The sequence below is a fragment of the Vombatus ursinus genome, unplaced genomic scaffold (assembly GCF_900497805.2).
Source record: "Vombatus ursinus unplaced genomic scaffold, bare-nosed wombat genome assembly UNPS02014816.1, whole genome shotgun sequence".
Taxonomy (NCBI): Eukaryota; Metazoa; Chordata; class Mammalia; order Diprotodontia; family Vombatidae; genus Vombatus; species Vombatus ursinus.
The window spans coordinates 17,607,310-17,627,237 of record NW_020954594.1 but is presented as its reverse complement, the minus strand read 5'-3'; the positions used below and the strand labels follow the sequence as shown (position 1 = coordinate 17,627,237).

The window sequence follows — 19,928 nt, the reverse complement described above, 5'->3', positions numbered from 1 at the left end:
CACACACACACACACACACACACACTAATTGATGTAATCATTGTCAACAAAAAAATGAAACGTTTCAACAAATGCTCAGATAGTAGAGTTGTTAATGTCAAAATCCCATGTCTGTACTCCCACAAAATAATTCTTTAAAAACTTCTTTTGTCAAGACAAAAAGTAGTTTACCCTATAGAATTATAGAAATAATTGGTTAAACTGTCCATTTTGTTCTTTATGTCAGTTACCAGTTTGTATGTCTTATAGATTTTTGACCATTAACTATATTTAACAAACAAAGCATTTCTTGTAAACTCCCAACCTCAGCAAACTTCACATGGTAACTATGTATTTTGTAACTCCATGGTCCAATATTGCATTCAAGCCAGTGACCTAGAGGTGAAAACATTTGTATATTCCATTAGCAATTCCAAAGTTATTGAATCTCTTGGATTCTACATTACATTATCATCTACCATCTAAGTACTGTAACATTCTCTCATTTACAAGTGGCATCTTCATGGAGTGGAGAGAGAGGAAGTGCCTCAGTATGTGGAGTTTATAAGACTATATACTATCTTTGTGTATCCACAGCAATATTGTATGAATCAATAGAACCCACAAAGGACAACTGTTCTCCTTCTTTAGTCCATCAATATTTTAAATCTGAAATCTCAGTGGAAGGAAAACCAAAACAAGAACATAAATACACTCTAATCTAATTTTCCTCAAGGTTTTGCCTAAAAAGTAGAACTTTCCTAAGCCACTTTTACAACTCCAAGAAGAAAAAAAAAAGGAAAAAAAACACAAAATCTTTTTAATATAATTCCATAGATAATTTTTAAAATTAAATACATTTTGTGGAAAGGAGAACTGTAGCATCAGTGAGTGAAAATGTTTAGTTTAATCTAGATTCAGAAAAGAAAATCCCATCTCATGCTTAATTTACTAATTGCTAATAAAAGGAAAAAACACATTAATTAACTAATACAAAATAATATGAAAATGCATGAAATAAAATCAGACTGCAGGGACATTAGAAGAAGCCAGATAGAATCTCATGTATAATATCCCAAGCAATTACCCCATGCTAACTACCCTTAAAACATAAGCAACAGGCAATTGTTATCAACCTATTATAGGATAAATTCAACAATATTTATTGATAGCCCAGAGTTGGAAAGGCTCTATATAAAAAGAGCATAACATCAAGCTCAATCCCTATGACGAGAGAGAGGAAAGATGTGGAATATGAAATGTACGAACTAAATGACAATGATCCTCTCCCCCTCCCCAATAGTCTTACCTGAAGTAAATAGTTCACATCAATTAATCTCTATCTTTTGAAGTGCTTCTTGCTAATCAGAAACCTTCCTTAACTGAAGAAGTTTTATAATGATCACTGACAATTGAAAGAGTTGTCCTAGGTTTCCAATTATGGATCAGTGCATTAAAGTGAAAGAAAATCTATCTTGGTACATATGACTCTAACTCATTTATCAGGGAAAGAAACAGAATGAAAGGAAACCAAAAAAAAAAAATTAAGATTCATGAAGGACATGAAAGATTTCAACTTACCATTTTTGGCCTTGCAAGATCTGTTGTCAAGTTGCATTAGGTACCCCTCCACGCAGCTACAAACATATGATCCATATGTATTTATGCAGGTTTGGCTGCAAGTCCCATATACAGCACATTCATCTTGATCTAAAAGGAAAATTGGCATAATTTCTAAGCAGTCACATTCATGTGAAGTTCCTTTCTCCTTATGGTGACCATATTTTCATCAAACTTTGGAAATGTTCTTTTCTATTAAGAGGCAAAAGTCAACTCCAAAAAGACATACCAAAACCACATTTAAAAAAAGAAAAGTCATCAGTTTTACATGGCTAATTTAAAAAGGTAATAGGAAGATAAAACTTAACCTTGAATGGTTCCTCTGTAAAAGATTGCTTCTAAGATCGAGAAGGGGGTCCTGTTGACTGTTTGGTAGTCCTTGGACATTTTTTGCAGATATATAGAATGCAACTACATAGCTAAAACTCCAAGGGCATCAAGCAGTTATTAAAAATAAAATACAGCATACAAAAGGACATGATGAAAGAGCTGGAAAGGACCTTTGAAATAATTTCATCCAATAACTATTACAGATGAAGAAACTAACGTTTATAGAGGTGAAAGAACACAGGGTGCCAAAGTTGGAATTTGAAATCAAATATTTTGATTCCAAAGCCAGTCTTCCTTCTATGATACCATTCTACTTCAAATGTAAAAGTGTTCTGAGTTCCTTTAGAGTATGAATATTGCCTTATTTTGTTTCTATTTATTATCTTCTACCCTTTCCTCCTCTGATAGTTCAAAGATCACTCACTGAACATGTTAATAGTGTGTGTCTGTATGTATATGTATGTAGGGATATGTGTACACACATACAGCACTTAGGGTGCTTCATTTACATTATTTCATTTGATCCTCATAATAATTCCATTTAATTAAGTACTATTAATTGTAGTTTTCCCATTTTACAGATGAGGAAACTGAGGTTTAGATTAGATAAGTGACTAGCCCAAGGTTACATGACTAATAAGTGACAGAGTTAGCACTCAGACCCAGACCATATGTCTTCATACTCTCATAAGATCATTGATCTAAAACTAAAAGGTCCTTAGAGGCCATCAAATCCAACCACTTCATTTTCCAAGTGGGGAAGGAAACTAAATTTTAGATAAATAAAGTGACTTATTCAAGGTCACACAGGTTTGATTTGAATCTAGGTCCTGTAACTTAAAATCCAGCATTATTTCTACTTTTTATTATTGTTCTTTAGTCATTTCAGTCATGTCCTACTCTTTATGACCCCATTTGGGTTTTTCTTGGCAAAGATACTGGAATGGTTTGCCATTTCTTTCTCCAGTTCATTTTTACATATAAGAAACCTGAGACAGAGTTAAATGACTTGACCAGGATCACATAGCTGATATGTGTCTGCATCCAGATTTGAACTCAGGAAGATGAGTCTTGCTGACCCCAGATCCAGCTGCACTATTATGCTTGCTAGTGCAAGCATACTTTATACTTAATAAATACTGTTACTTAATAAATAACTGTTGACTAACTAAATATACAGACTGAACCATCTCCACCTTAAAATGTATTCCCAAGCATTCATTTCTTCATAGTCTTGTTCTAGGTAACTATATAAAGAGAATAAAATACTGAGTATACACCCTCTAGGATAAGGGTTCCCAGCCTAGAGTATATGTACTCCTAGGAGGTAAGAGAAGCTTGTCTCAGAGTATGGGGAATATCTATTAAATAATTATACTAAGGATAAGAATAAGGACTTAAAATGCATTTTAATTGGCATAGGCAATAAGGAAACATCATTATTTCAGTTCGGGACCTTCTCTACAACTTAAAGTCATTGAAATTGGCTAGAGCACTTATTTAAGGTTGCATAGCTAGAATATTCTGAAGTAGGAATTGAACTCAGATTTTCTTGGCTTCAAGGATGGCTCTCTAGCATTATGCCATGCTGACTCTCAAATAGCCATATTATCCTATTTAAATGAACTAATCTCTTTATTGTATTTCTTATGTGCAAATGCTTAGCAAATGCTAGAATTTATTTCCTTTCATGTTGAATAGAAAGGACAAGAAAATTTATTGAAAATCAAGGAGTTCAGGAACCAAAATGGAGAGCCCCTGCTCTAGGAGCCCATAATTGATGATAGACAATATGATACATAAAGGACAAACAACCAAAGGGAATTTGGACAGTAAAACATTTACATTATGCTCAGGTCATAATGAAGTATATTGGTAATGATGATTAGCATATGAAAAATGGCATAAAATATATCATCCAGGACATAGGACTGGAAAAGGAGAGTGAGATATAGCAAATGAATAGTCCCAGGGTTGTACTGGTACCCAGAAAATATCAAAAGCATAAGGAGAAAGCTTCTAGCACTGGCGTATTAAATGAATTCTCTAGGGGATTTATAGAAAGACATAGACAAGATTTTTAGAGTTTGAGAAGGTGTAGCTGGGCTGCAAACATTACTAGTAGAATTTCACATCAGTAGTAAGCACTTTACAAATAACTATGAATTGATTCATCAATGCCACTGTGGTTCCATTGAGATATCTGAGGGATATTAATCAAAGATGAATAATTGTTTTTTTGGGAGAGGACAAATATAAGTGATTAATGAAGGTGGTATTGTGGGGACCGGAGAGGGAAACATAATTGAAAAGAGGAGCTAATCTTGAATACTTCCAGCTACCTCCATGGTAGCAGGGATTGAGCTCTCTTTCAGAGATATTCTAGCCTTCATTTGATTGGCTCCTTCTTCATCTCTTCTGAAGTGGTTCTGCCATCTGATATAACAACAATTTATTATATCTGTTCCTACGACCTCTTAGCCACAACACATTGTTGTCACTTTGACAGTTTGCCTCTTAATCATCTTCCAAACTGAATACATCCATGTACTTTAAAATATTGCTATTTCTTTTTGGGACCACAGGGGAGTGAGCGAGTGGGTGACATGACTCTAGGATCCAGATGATTTTCCAGCCTCCCTGTTGAGAATTATTAAGAAATGCAGATTGTTTCCATTGTCTACACTCAATTGTCTTCCCAATTCTACATTAAGGTTGACATTGAGTCCCGAGCTGAGGCTTTGTCTATGTCTTAATATTGAGTCAATTCAGTCTAAGTGATCAAAACAATTAGTTGTGCATGCAGACATCATACAAAACTTGGACTACTTAATTGATCTAAAAGCAGTTATTCAACCCATATTATATGTGAGGGATTATGCTAAACACTGGGGATACAAAGACAAAAGTGAAAAAGTCTCTTCATTCTAGCAGCTTACAATCTACCAGGGGAGGCACGAAGTTACCAATGATCTCTCTATTGCCAAATTCTGCCCTTAGTCATTAAACTCCTTGAAAAGGCCATCAACATTAGGTGCCTCCACAAAATTTTTCCCATCAGTCTCTTCATAACTCATTACAATTGGGCTTCCATTGCATGGAAACTTCTCGCCAAAGTTATTAACTCTTAATTGATAAATACAATGGCCTTTTCTCAAACATTCTCCTTGACCTCTCTGTAGCCCTTGACATTGTCAATCATCCTCTTCTTGATACTTTCTTCTCTCTAAGTTTTCATGAGAACAGTCTCTCCTGGTTCTTTTCCTTTCTATCTGACCAGCCCTTCTCTATCTCCTTTGTTGTATCTTCATCCAGTTCATACCCATTAACTTTGGGTATCCCACAAGACTCTGTCTTGGGCCATCTTCTGTTCTCTATCTATACCCTTGTTGATCTTGTCAGCTCCCATGGATTCAATGATCATCACTAAGAAGATGATTCTGAAACCTACCTATGTACCTCTAACTTCTCTGCTGACCTCCAATCTCACATCTCTAACTCTTATTAGACATCTCGGACTGGATGTCACATAGACATCTTAAACAGACCATATTCAAAAATGTGCTCATTTTTCTTTCCTCCCCACCACCATCTTCCAAGTCCCCCCAGCTTATACCTCTTGGACCAAATATAAGATCCTATGTGGCATTCAAAGCCCTTTATAACCTAGTACCCCACTAACTTGATATTTCTAATCCTCATACATTACCTTGTCTCCCCCCCTACACCCATTCTTTGATCTAGTGACACAGGCTTCCTTGTTGTTCCTCAAAGTAGACACTCACTGTCCAACTCTGGACACTTTTGCCGACTGTCCCCCATTCATGGAATGCTCTCCCTCTTCATCTCCACCTTCTGGCTTCCTTGGCTTGCTTCAATTCCCAGATAATATCCCATCCTCTAGAGGAAAGCTTTCCAAATTACTCTTAATTCTAGGGCCTTCTTTGTGTTATTATTTGAAATTTATACTGTATATAGTTTGTACATAGTTGTTTATATTTTGTCTTTCCTATCAGAATGAGCACTCTTTTAGGTCAGGGATGGTTATTTGCTTCCTTTGTATCCCCAGCATTAGCACATAGTAGATAATTAATATTTATTAACATTGATATAAGCATCTCAATGCATGTAGTGTGTGTGTGTTCATGAAGTAATTGGAGGGGTGAACAAGGAAGGCCTCATGAAGAAGATAGCTCTTAAGCTTAATCTTGAAGATGAGGGTGGGGAGGGAATCAAGAAAGATCTATACAGGAAGTGGTATATGAGTCATGCTATTATTGAACTGAGTCTCAGAATACTAAGCTCAAAATCCTACCTCAGATACCTGCTAGTTATGTGATATTTACTCAGAGACTCAATTTCCACTTCTATAAAGGAGAATAATAATGCTTCTACTGTCTATCTTGTCGGGTTGCTATTAGATAAATAATTGTCATACTATATAAATGTGAGTTCATATTATTTAGCAGACATTTTTGTTCCGCTGCAGGTTAGACTGAATGATATTTGAGGTTTTTTCAACTCTGAGATTCTATGACAGTATTCACTGGGCGAGGACATTCAGCATTCTAGTAGTCTATAAACATACTACATTTGGATGATAATGGTGTGGCAGAATAAAAAGTTAATAAGATTTTAACTATATTTATAGACATCTTTAGTCTAGACATAAAGATTTGATATTTTCACTGTAGTCTGCCCCGGTCAGACCAACTTTTTAGGAGGGACATTAATGATCAATATCATTCCAGAGGAAGGCAGTAAGAATTGTCAAAACATTAGGAACTATGCCATTCATGAATGGAATGGAACTAGAGATACATAGATTGTGAAAGAGAAGACAGAGAAAATGGGGGAAAAAAAGTCTTCATATATTTGAAGAATCATCATGTAAAAGAGAAAATGGACCTTTTATCATTGGATTTAATACATATTCCTCAGATCAAAAGTTGGAAATTTGAGTGAAATAGATCATAGTTAAATATGAGAAAAACATTCCTAATGATTAAAGCTATAGATGAATGAACAGGCTATCTTAAGAGATAGTGGATTTACCATCTCTAGCAATATTCAAATAGATAGTGAATGATTACTTCTCTGGAGCATTATAAATTGGATGTAGGGTTTGATTTGGAAAAAAAAAATGACCTGTGACATCTAACTCTGAGTCACCATGATATTTCAAACCCCTTATCTCCTCACTCCATAGCCAGTGCTTTTTCTACTGCTCCATACTATGCTTGCTTGCTTGACTAAAGGAAAAGGCTGTCAGGTGCACTAAACTTTAATGTAACATTTCTTTGTAAAGTGAGCTAACAGTCATACAATTGCATTTCTAGAATTATATATCAATTATTTCAACTTGTGTACTTAAGACTATTCCCTGAGTCTGGACAAACAACTTACTTTAGTACCATCATACATTGCAGGTGGGCCACAGAATCAAATGTTTTTAACACATTTAAGGAAACTTAACAAGACTTGCTTTCGAAACTTTTTGTTTTTTGCTTCCTTGTAGGTGACTGGTCAAAAATATGCTAAGAAAATGGATTTGTTGAGGCAGGTTAAGAAAAATCACTGACACTGGCATTTAAATGAATACAAAGTAGTTCTCTTACAACTGCTAGATATTGAAAATAATTACATATGATGAAGTCCTACCCTCCCAACAAAACCACAAGTCCTTTGGAGGAAAGGATGTTTTCCTCTTCTTTCATATTATCTTACTCCTCAGCTCTGTCCCACACTCCTTCAACTGGTTTATTTGTTCCTTGGGTAGGACACTCGTGTAAGTAATTCCGAACATCCTGCCTAGTTTCTGTTTGTCAGAAGGTGGAGATTCATGTAGCCTAAAGTAGTACACTGAGATTGGAGTTAAACTTGTAGAAAATACATCTTCAAATACACAAATTATTGTGATCTCTGAAGGACTGAATCCCTCAAGAAGTGAGTGACTTGGCAAGACTGAAAGACTAGTGGCAAACTTCATCACTCTGCTGAGTCCTTAAAACAACTTCTTCTTCTTCTACCTCTTATTAACATAGGGATACCTGGTTTCTTGAAGCCTACGCCAGTAGAGTGCCAGTTGTGGAAAGTTTTACTGAACTAGAAAGACTGATTATGACTCCAGTAGTAGACTGTCTCTACTATCAAGGACAAGCCTAATTACATACAAAAAGGGTAAGCAATGTAAAGACATTGAATTTGAATATCATAATTTCTTCAAAATAACTGAACTAATACAAAAAAAAAAACTTGCCACAATAAAAAAGCTAAAAAATCCAGTAAGTCACATCATCGAGGAAATACCTGATCACTTTGCCAAGCAGAGACTGATTTTAAAAATATTTCAAAATATAGAAAATCCAACTATTTTATAAGTACCTATTAGATATCAAAACTACTAACCTACTTTCTCTTCCCCATAAAATATCATTGGGAATGTTCTATGCACTGGTTCTGTATATATGTATGTATGTATATAAATCCGCTTCATCATTATCATTATCTCCTCTTTTCAAAAAGAAAGAGGTGGGCTTTCTTCTTGCCCAAAATAGCCCCTCTACTCATATCCTTCCTTTTCTCTACTCTTGGAATTTGATCATTATTCCTTTCTTTTATTATCCACCTCTCTGTATCCACATCTCCCATTCCCTATTGCCTACAAACACCGTCAGCTCTTCTCTATACCTAAAAAAACTTTGCTTGACTATGCCAGTCCCTCAAGCTATTACCTATACCTATTCTTTTTCCCCTATAAAGGCCAGGTGCTTGTAAAAGTATGTCAACGTGTATTATCTCCATTCCTGCCTCTCCTACTCATTTCACAGTGTCTTTCAATCTAACTCTCATCCACTCAACTACAACTTCTCTCTCCAATATTACTAACAGTTTCCTATCTGATGAATGGCCTTTTCTCAGTAGTCATTCTTCTTGACCTCTCACAGTTTTGTTTTTTTTTAACACCATCAACAATACTCATTTTCTGGACAAGCTCTTCTCCCTTGATGTCCATAATATTTTAGTTTTCTTCCTACCAGATTGATTATTCCTTTTCAGTCTTCTTTGCTATGTCATTCTTCTGTCATTCTCCTGTCAGTGTTCCCCAAGGCTCTTCCCTTGGCCTTTTTCTCTTCTCTATAAATGTTCTCTGCATTTTTGAATTATCAGCTCTCATAGGTTCAGTGATCATCCCTATGATAGACTCCAAAATGTATCTATCTAATGCTAACCTCTCTCTCGAACCTCATTCCTTTGTTACCAATTGCTTGTTGGACCTCCACCTAGATGCTATCTAGGCATCTCAAGCTCTACATATTCAAAATGGAATTCATTCTATTTTCTACAAAAATCTACTCTTCCTCCAATTCTTTTTTTTCTGTCATTTTTCAAGTCATTCAGGTTCATGACCTTGGAGTCATCCTTTTCTCTTCCTTCTCCCTTCTTCCTAATCAACTGTTAAATCCTGTCAGTTGTACCCTCACAACATCTCTTATGTTGATCTCCTTCCTTCTACTCACATACTTCTACTATAGCTCAGGTCCTCACCTGGATTATTGCAATGGCCTCCTAATTGGAGACTTTATACAACCTTAAATGTTCTCCCTATCTTCTGTTTTGTATACTCCCTAGCTTCCTTCAAAGCACAATTTGGTTATTATTTCCTATATGGAGTGCCTTTCTGAGTATCCCAGTAAGTAGTATTTTCTCCCTCTTGAAAGCATTTCTCATTGCTTTGTTTATGCTTTGTATTCACTTTCAAGTTGTATTTCCCTATCAGAAATGTAAGGTCCTTGAGGGCAAGAACTTTGTAAAAACATTTTTTTTTGTATCACCAGTGCCTAGCTTAGTACCTAATACATAGAAGTGATTAATGAAAGCTGTCAAATTGAATTGAATGGAAAGGTATTCTTGAAGAATACGTGAGAAGGAAACAGATGGCCTTTCATAGACAATTTTGTAGAATACATCAGCTCCCAGTGTTTATTCTCAAGGACTACAAAAAAGTATCTTCCTTGTTAGAGGAATACATGGTCTTGGGGGATGTCCTTAAATAAGGTGTCGCTTGTGCATAAGTTAATATCATATATTAATATAAGTTAATAACATATATTAACAATCTCTGTTCTATAATAATAATGATGATGATAGACATTTACTAAGATTTACCAAGTGCTTTACATACATTATTTCATTTGATGCAACCACAGAGACAATTTATTCAAAGATCCTCTGAATAGCAATATCAAATGAGCTACAAAACAGGGCAAAGTATTCGACAACAGTTTTTGTTGGCGTAGAAGATGGTCTGGACAAAGTTCAAATAGAAGAAGGATTCTCTGTATATTGTGAACTTCTCAAAATATTTTCATTTTGAAATGACATTGTGATGATTACACAAGAGAGAGATTCAGTGAAAAGCATGGTCACTCAAAAGATGTTGGCCTAATTATGCACACAGGAAAAAATGGCTAAAGAATCAATGAACAAAAACACATTTATTAAGTGCTTATTATATGCCAGTCACCATACTAAGCACTGGAAACACAAAAAGAAAAAAAAATGAGATGGCTTTTGTTCTGTAGGAGTTCAATAATAAAGGAGGCAATAGCAAAAGAAAGTTCACTTTCCTATCTCCCGGATTATGAGATGCAATTAGACATACAGCAGAATGAGTTAGACCAGGGGTGGGGAACCTGTGGCCTTGAGGCCACATGTGGCCCTCTAGGTCTTCGAGTGTTGTGTTTTGACTGAGTCCAAGTTTTACAGAACAAATCTTCTTATTAAAGGGATTTGTTCTGTGAAGTTTGGATTCAGTCAAAGGGCCACACCTGAGGACCTAAAGGGCCACATGTGGCCTTGAGGCCACAGGTTCCCCACTCCTGAGCTAGACCATTGAGATATATATAGAGCTCTCTCTCTCTCTCTCTCCATATATATATATATATATATATATATCACTTTTTATGATTCAAACTGTTCACTGACACAAAAGTTGGTATGTATAATATTAATATTCTTTAGTGAGATGCTATTGGCTAAGAATGATGGAATCACATGATCTCAAAAGAATCAAATATACAGGTGCCCAAAGAGCAACAGAAAAAAATGTGTGGTAGATGTAAGAAATCTTTGATCATATTACCCATGATGACTTGTATGCAAGAACAAAAAGGAGCTGTGGTGTAGTGAATAGAGTCAGCTCTAGAGTAAAGAAGCTCTGGGTTCAAGTCCCACTTCTGACAAAAATAATAGCAAAGATATAGGCATATATTATCCTATCATTCTCCTTTTATTACACTGTACGGCCATACTGCCATGGTAAATTGAGGTCTCAAAAGCAGTATGGAGTAATGGAAAGAGAATGAATTTGGAGTAACTACCACATGACCTTGGTCAAGTCACCTAACTTATCTGGCCTTCCATTTTCTCATATGTATATAATGAGGGTATCAGGCCATTTAAAAGAGCCAACAGTTGCAGTGACACAACCAGTGGAATAACCCAAATGTTCCCAATCACATGGTAGGTCAAAGTAGAATGCTTTGTCAATATAAATAACATGATAGAAATAATAAGAATTGCCAACTTTTGTATAATACTTTAAAGGGTTTGAAAATGTCAGTAGAAATACATTACCTCATTTGAGCTTCTCAAAAAACCTGTGGGGTTAGGTGTTATTTTTAGCCCCATTTCAAAGATGGAGAAAAGGAACCTAACAGAGGTTAAATATCTTGCCCAAGGTCACATAGCTATTAAATGTCAAGGCAGCATTTGATGAAAGGTCTTCTTCACTTTAACTGTAGTTCTTTATTTCTGTAGGCCCTAATTTTCTCTTTTTTTCATATATTATTTGTTTGTTTGTTTTCTTAGTATAGACACTCATACTTTGGGTGGTTCCTGTAAACCTGAAGAATTAAATGCACTATAACATTGTACTAAGGAATATCAGTAATAATAATAACGATGATAATAATGACAGCTAACATTCACATAGTTCTTCAAGGTCCACACAGTATATTACATATTTTTTTTTATTTGATTCTCACAACAACCCTGTGAGGCAGAGGCATAAGACATTCAGAGTTTTCCTAAATACACGTCCAGTAATCTATCCATTATGCCCCCTAAATGCCTCAGTCAATCAATTAATCTATATCAATCAATAAATCCAAAAGCATTTAAGATTTTTCTCTGTGCCAAGCAATGTGCTCAACACTGGGGGCATATCTAAGAGGTATAAATCTTTGTGCATTTGTTGGTACCTCAATCTCTAAGAAAATAAAGTACTGGAACTATTATATTTAAGTGTTTTAGTTACCTTTGCAGCTTCTTCCATCTTCTGCTATTTCATATCCATCCTCACAGAAGCATCCTGTACCATTCCTTATAATCGCACATTTATATTGACAATTCATCTGCTGGCAATTTGGTAATAGTTCTGGAGAGAAAAAGACACATAGATGTATATGTATTATATTTATTTTTTTTAAATCATTTTGTTTCCTTGAATGTTTGTGAGGCATTTTTCTTTTTTGTGGTAGTAGAAACTACTTCTATTTTCACTGCATTATATTGCCAAGTCAATTTTTTCTTCAAAAAAAAAAGCCCCACATTTCTATATAACAAATGCATCAGTGTGATTTTGTCTCAAGCAATATTATTAAGTTTCGTGATTGATCTATTTGGCCTCAGTTCTTTGAATCTCACATATACTCAGTCAAAGTCATTTCTTATAAATTTAGTAAATTTAAATTATTTCAAACCAAGTTAAAAAAAACATCTATTTTATGAGGTTGATTTCACCATCTATGCCTTTCCTACCTGACACATCAATTGACTTTTTATCTTTCAACATCGTGTTTTGATTTACTAAGCCATGTGTAAATTTCATAGCAATCAATGTGCACATATTCCATTTTAATAATTTATCTTCTATTGATGGGGCAATGGTAGGCAAACACTGGATATAATATATTTCTTTCTATCTAATGATGGCATTTTATCTAAATCATGGCAAAGATGTTGCTGAAGCAATACCTCACAAATCCCAGGAGTAAATTATATTTCATGGAGATCAAGACATTCACAGGTTAAAACAGTGGCAAGATCAAGTTTCTCACAAAAATCTATTGTTATAAAAATCTGATGTGCTAAACTAGAGTAACATTTGGTTTCAAAGTCCTACCCTGCAGTGGGAAATTTAGGGCATTAATGAGTTGTGACAAAGTGACTGCTTCTCTCCTAGAGAAAAAGAAAGAAATGGGTTGGACAGATATTGTATAAATGATTCAATCCATTCATAATCTGCAGATATTTGCAGCAAAGCTAGGTAATGTTTCAGGAAAATTTTAAGAGAATTTCTGAACAACCAGGAAAAAGAAAAGTTCACTCTGGAGACTGGCTTAAAGTAATTGCGCATGTATCCAGAAAGGAAAAAAAAATCAGCTAACATTTTCATTTGTCTATTGTCACTTTTATTTTAAGGTAACCATAATCCATTTAATGACTGTTGGGTCATGAAAGAAAATCCAACACTTCCAGAATTCTAAATCAGAAAATCCATTCAGAAGATGTCCAAGTGAACTAAGGTATCAGACTTAGTCACATCAATTTAATTTAAGACATTCATTAAGAGTTTTCTATGTGCAAGTCATAGTGCTATACCCTGGGGACATAAAGTCAAAGAAAATGAAATACCCCTTACCGTCAAGGAGATTATACTTTCATCCCTATAACAAGGCTAATAAGGAGTGGTTTTGAATTCTTTCACTATTATATTGTAGCAGTGCAGTGTCATGGGAAAGAGTCCTACACTAGGAGGGTGGGGAACTGAACTACAACCCTTTCTCTACTCCAGTGGTTCTCATGTCTATGTGGCTTATATCTATTGATATTTATTGTATTAAAATTAAATATATACATATATTTAAAAACATTTATTAAAATAGCAATGATAAATTCATAACATGATAATATAAACAACATAGTTTTATGAAAAAAAACTTTTTTCCAAATATAAAATAATTTAGAGAGAAGCGAAAATGTTCTACATATTTTGCAAATCTCTTTAATGTCTGGCTTAACAGGAGATGGCTGAATTCTCATATCTGTTTCTGCATTCAATCTGTTGCAATATGTTGTTTTGATTGAAATATAGGAAGAAAATCTGATCTCACATAGTATGTAGTTGGAAAAAGGGAGTATTTTAATAGGCAAAAAATGTGTTTGTATTATTATAAAAATAGTTTTTGACTTCACAGACCTTCTGAAAAGGCCTGCAGACCAAGCTTTGAGAATCATCATTCTACTCCTTACTAGTTCTGACAACATTGTTGTCGACCTCACTTATTGAAAAAAGGGAAAAAGTCATATCATACATCACTGGTGCAAGGGGTATGACCAGCAAAAACTGGAAAAAATATGTGATTCAGAGGCAGAAGACCAGGTTTGGAATACTATATGTGATTTTTCTAGCTGCTTGTATTTGGGTAAGTCGCTTGACCTCTCTTAGTCTCAGTTTCTTTATCTGTAAAATGACTAGTTTGGACTAGTTGACCTCTAAGGTCCCATCTGGCATTAGAAGTATGATCCTATATTTTGAGGTCCCTTCTGGATGTTTATAAAAAAACTACAAATAAATTATAACTGATATATGTGTTTAAACCTTTAGAAAACAAGTTTAATACTTAGCTAATATTTATATTATAATAATGGGCTAAAATTACCTTAATTTGAACAGTAAAGATAATTCAAGAATAAAAATGGAGCATATTATATTCTACGGGAATAATGGTACTGTGTGTAGCCCAGCATTCAATAAAAGTTTTTTTTTAATGGACCAATGAATCAAAGAATTAAATGAATTGTCCATATGATAAAAAAATAGCAATTGTCAGATTAGGGATTCAAGTTCAGATTTTCCAACTTCCAAACCCAGCCCTCATCATATTTCTAAACTTAAAGTTTATAGGCTAAGATGGCATAATGGATAGAGCACTAGATTGAGTCAGGGAAACATGATTTTAAATCCTTCCTCAGATGTTTACTATCTGTATGAGTTTGGGCAAATCATTTAGCCTCTGTTTCCCTCAGTTTTCTCATCTATAAAATGGAGATAATAATAGCATCTGCTTCCCAGAGTTGCTGTGAGGATAAAATAAGATATTGTTTATAAAGCACTTTGCAAACTTTAAGTAGCTGTATGAATATTATTATTACGTTATTATTGTCCTTATACAGAATCCTTTCCTTCTTCTTCCTCTCATTTTCTTCTTCCTTTTACTTCCCCACAAGAAAGCAACATCACTTTATTCTTTAAGCACTGCTTAAAGTTCTCCATTAGCCATACTATCCAGAGCTAAGAGGAAGGGAAACAACTTTACATGTTGTTCAAGGATTCCTTTTTATCCCTGCATGAGAGTAAAATGGCAAGGGAAAGCAAAGTGTTCAAGGAAAGTGATCAGTATGGAAGAAGACTGGCAGAATGGGAGGGAATAAGTAGAGGGCAGGGCAGCTCAGTTCTTGGGTGTTTGAAAAGAAAGAAAAAAGTAACAAAACAACAACAACAATAAAACAAAACTCAGTCACTAAGAAGTTGGATCCAAAACTTTTTATGTTTAATATAGATGTTATTGTATGGGGTGAGTGATCCTGAGAGGTGATGGCGAATGGTGAATGATGATGAAACAATATATTTTGTAAGGAAAACTGTGAACTTTGGCATTAATTATATGTTGAAAAAACTCACCCAGTGAGTTAGCTATTTTAAAGTAATAATTATTATATAACCATTTCTGAGAGCTGGCTCCTGTATTTACCTAATTACAAAGTGTTATAGACATTATGCAAATAATTATAAGTTTCAGATTAATTTTGTTGTCAGCTTTATTTTATCACAATAGTAAATTCTACATATTTGCTCATTCCTCTTGGATGTTGTTTATAATCATCAGCATCAGGACCACTATGGATGACAGCAGACTCCTGGACAAGGGTAGTACACTCTAGGATCTGAAGCCTGAAGCTTTCCATTAATTCTATCAGTGTTTTCTTTTTTCTTTTTAATTTTCTTTAGGACCATAGGTGGGCAAAGGAAGCTGCTTTCTATATGCTGGTGGCTGGGTCTGCATTCTGATCACCCACATCTAATTATTGCTCTGGCTGATACTCTTCAGTGCCAAGCAGGACAATATTGCCTATCTTAGAGGCAGTCAGTATGGTGTAGTAGATAGAGACTTGGATTCAAAATCAAGAAGACCTGACTTTTAATCCTACCTCAGATACTTAGGAGAAAGAGAGAGGGGGGAAGGAGAGACAGAGACAGAGACAGAGACACAGAGAGAGACAGACAGAGAGAGAGAGAGACAGAGATACAGAGAGAGTAAAAGGGAGTGGAGAGATTAATGGCAACAAAAATTCAAAACAGCAAATGGTGAAATTCCTAAATTTTGTTATTGACCTATGGTTTATTCACTGCTACAATAACTTTCAAAGGATTATATAAAATCCCTTGAATTTTTAAAATATAAACTGTAAAAAGCATATTGCTTAAATAAACGGGTCACTAACTGGAGGTTGAAACATGATTGTTTTGTTTGTTTAACTCACTTTGTACTAGGCACTTACATTCTTCATGCTTGTATTTTGTTGTAAAACAACACTTGATTTGTATAAGATGATTATAATCTTGACAACTTTTGTGAATGGTTTGTAAAAGTTATATTCTACTACAAAACATCCATTTAGACACCGTGGATTGATTGTATGTTGATCACTGTCCTGTTTCTTTGTTTATATGTTTGTGTGTGTGTGTATCTATATATATTCTATAATTGCACTGACACTATTTTTTTCCTCTAAATAGTAGAAAATGTCACATTGTATATTGGAATGAGCAGTGGTCTAGGCATTGGAAAACTTGAATCCTAATCCCAAATCTGTCACTGACTAGTTGTTTGACTTTGGATGAATTACTTCACTCCTCTAGGCCTCAGTTTCTACTTCTGTGAAATGATAATGCTGGCCTAGATATTTAATAATTTCTAAGGATGCTGTCCTGTTTTATCATCTTTCACTCCCACATATTATAAGAATTTTATTTTTTGTTATATTCCTGCCTTTTATGTTCCAGTAAGAAGCCATTCACTTTTGGTGACCTTCCCTGAAGTACACTTGGAATGCAAATTTCCTCAAATGTAAGAAAAATAAAAACTGTAGGAAATGAGGATTTTTGCTTATGTGGTCTCCTTGTTTACATGAAATATGAATATGATCCTCTCAACCAAATGTATATCTACATTTAATGTGCTACCTAAGCACAAGCCAATTAACAATTCAGACAAGCCATTTTCATCAAATACTGATGTTATTCTCCCCAGTCTTTAGGGATTCCTGTGCTTTCCAACTGCACTGGGATTTAGAAGCATTTGTTCAAATATGCACTGGTATATGATTTCTCTAAGCACACTAAAATGAATATGCTGACCTCCCTCTGAGCCATAATGGGCTAAAGAAGATGATTAGAAGTTTGGCAACCAGATTTCAACAACTGGAAATCATTTCTGCTAGACCACTTATTCTCTCATTAGCTCACTTTCATATAAATATCACTAAGCAAAATTCTCTGGGTTTTCCATTGTATTATAGACAGTTTCACTGGTTCCTCTTTTGTAGGGTTATTTTGACTGTCATTATGATCCATCACCTGGAGATACACATTGATCATTAAGTCATAGTAAACAGGTCAAACATGCCAAAACCCAGTTATTTTAGTTATCCTGACTCAGTTGGGTTGTGAAGCTTCTTCTTGCCACAAAGACCCTATTTTATCAGTACCTATATTCTTCCAATGTTGTTGTTTGTCATGGAACAGGACAGTCTTTAAAGAACTGGAATTAAAAAAAAATCTCAAAGAGCAAAGGAAAAGCAAATGGCAGTTTGGGCAGATTGCAAAACATTCAAGATAAAGAATTAAAAAGGAGACATTCAAGGATTACATTAGAAATACAGGAATGAGAAACAGGATGGGTTGGTCACAAGGATAGCCCAGGTGTCCCATTAGTATTCTTTTGATGTAAAGAGAAATCAAAAAAGGACTTCAGCACATTGCACAGGGGCTATGGGCAACAATCACACAGGAACGGCAGCCTTGTGATCTTCATCAATAAAATGGATATAAATGAGATTACATGTCCTTTTTGAGTATCTAAGACATATAAATACATATATATATACACACACATAATGTACACACATGGATGTGCCTGTGCATAAATGCATAAATATGTGTGCATATATGACCATGTTCATGTGTATTACCATACACGTGTGTGTGTATATATATATATACATATATATATATATATATGAATGTATATAGATGGATGGATAGATACAGAGATGATAGAGATATTCTCTAAGAGCAATTTAATCTTTTTAGGAATTATGTGAATTCCTACAGATACAAAAAAAAAATTTAATTATGTGCAAACCTTTCTCTCCTATCCCCAAGATAAACATACATAGGTGTATCTTAGAGAGACATTTACAAACTGGGATAATAACACATTGCCCATTTAAGAAGTAGAAGCACTCCTTGACTACTACTTCTATAAAAAAGCTTTTTAACTAAACAGAAGGGAAAATATTTTACCTTTTCCTATGTAGGGCTTTTAAATAAATGACACTTAGATCAGTATTTCTTTCACTCCCGATATTTGAAGATTAAAGAATTGATGCTGCAATTTCCCATACTAGACATCCCCCCTTGTCTACAAGATGAACTTTTGACATAGTTAGAATGGTGATAATTTCTGTCATATCTTGCTTTCTCTAATCTACATTTCAATGGCCCAGAAGAATACAACATGAGCCAACTTACAGAGATCGGGTTACTGCCTATGCCTGCAAACACAAATTCATCCATACTCATTCACTGTCTGTCAATTACCCTAGTTTCAAATGTTCAATCATTCATTCGTCCCAGATGTATTCATTGAATATCTACTACGGATAACATGTCTTTCCTGGCAATATATTCAGTGTTTTGTAAAATGGAGAGAAAGAAATAATGCTAAAATAATCCTTGCCAACCTAAGTAATAGAGATATAACTAAGTTGTCATTTCATATGAGTGGAGAAAGCCCTGATTTTGGAGTTAGAGGAACTAGATTCAAAGGCCCACCTCTGATAATCACCACCTGTGTTACCTTGGCCCCATCACAACCACCCTGGGTTTTAGTTTTTTCCTTTACAAAATGAATGGGTTAGAATAATGGCCTCTGAGACCCCTTCTCATTCCAGGTCTATAATCCTCAAACTTCAGTAAAGCCAATTCTTCTCCCAACAGGGTTTATTTGTCTCCCACAGAGAAGCCTTTTTACCTGAAGGATTCTGTCAGTTGGTGGCAGTACTCATGTAATCTAAGCAGCAAACTATGAGCCATAAGTGAGTTCTCAGTTAGAAAATCTGGGTTTCAGTCTTCACTTTGGCAACTGTGGGCAAGTCTCAATTTCTTTGAACCTTAGTTATAATTTCTATAAAATGGGAGTAAAAATATTTTCTCTATCTAATTCAGAATATGGTGTTCCAAAAAATTCTTTTTAAAGTATAAATCATCCTATGAGAATAAATGATTATTACCATCATTATTTATTAGATGGAGTGGGGGAAAAGAGGCAGGCAGGAAGTAAGAATATAAGTACTATGAGGCTGATCCAAACAAAATGTTAATATGTTTCAGAAGAAAGAGATATATTTTTCTAGTTGGGGAGATGGGACAAAATCCAGGAAGCTTCATTATTGAGGTGGTATTTAAAGTAATATTTCAAGGATAATCTTGAAAGATAGGAAGGATTTCTCCAGGCAGATATGGGCACTCAACCTAATCAGAATGAAATGAACAGAATTCAAACAAGATGGCTTCCTAAAATGGAGGCAAGCTACCTAGCTCTCACATACCCCCTCCAGCAAAACTCTGACATTTATACCCAACTGAA

The 19,928-nt window shown here is 34.8% G+C and overlaps 1 protein-coding gene across 1 annotated transcript in view; it reads right to left on the bottom strand.

The window, feature by feature from the left end:
- LRP1B (LDL receptor related protein 1B) overlaps window positions 1-19,928 on the bottom strand; it is a 2,189,733-nt gene that overhangs the window by 1,207,358 nt on the left and 962,447 nt on the right. Inside the window, exons 4-5 of the mRNA XM_027835590.1 lie at window positions 12,251-12,370; window positions 1,561-1,689 (exon numbers count right to left, since the gene is read on the bottom strand). Of these exons, the coding sequence (XP_027691391.1) occupies window positions 1,561-1,689; window positions 12,251-12,370 (249 nt within the window). The remainder of the gene's footprint in view (window positions 1-1,560; window positions 1,690-12,250; window positions 12,371-19,928) is intronic.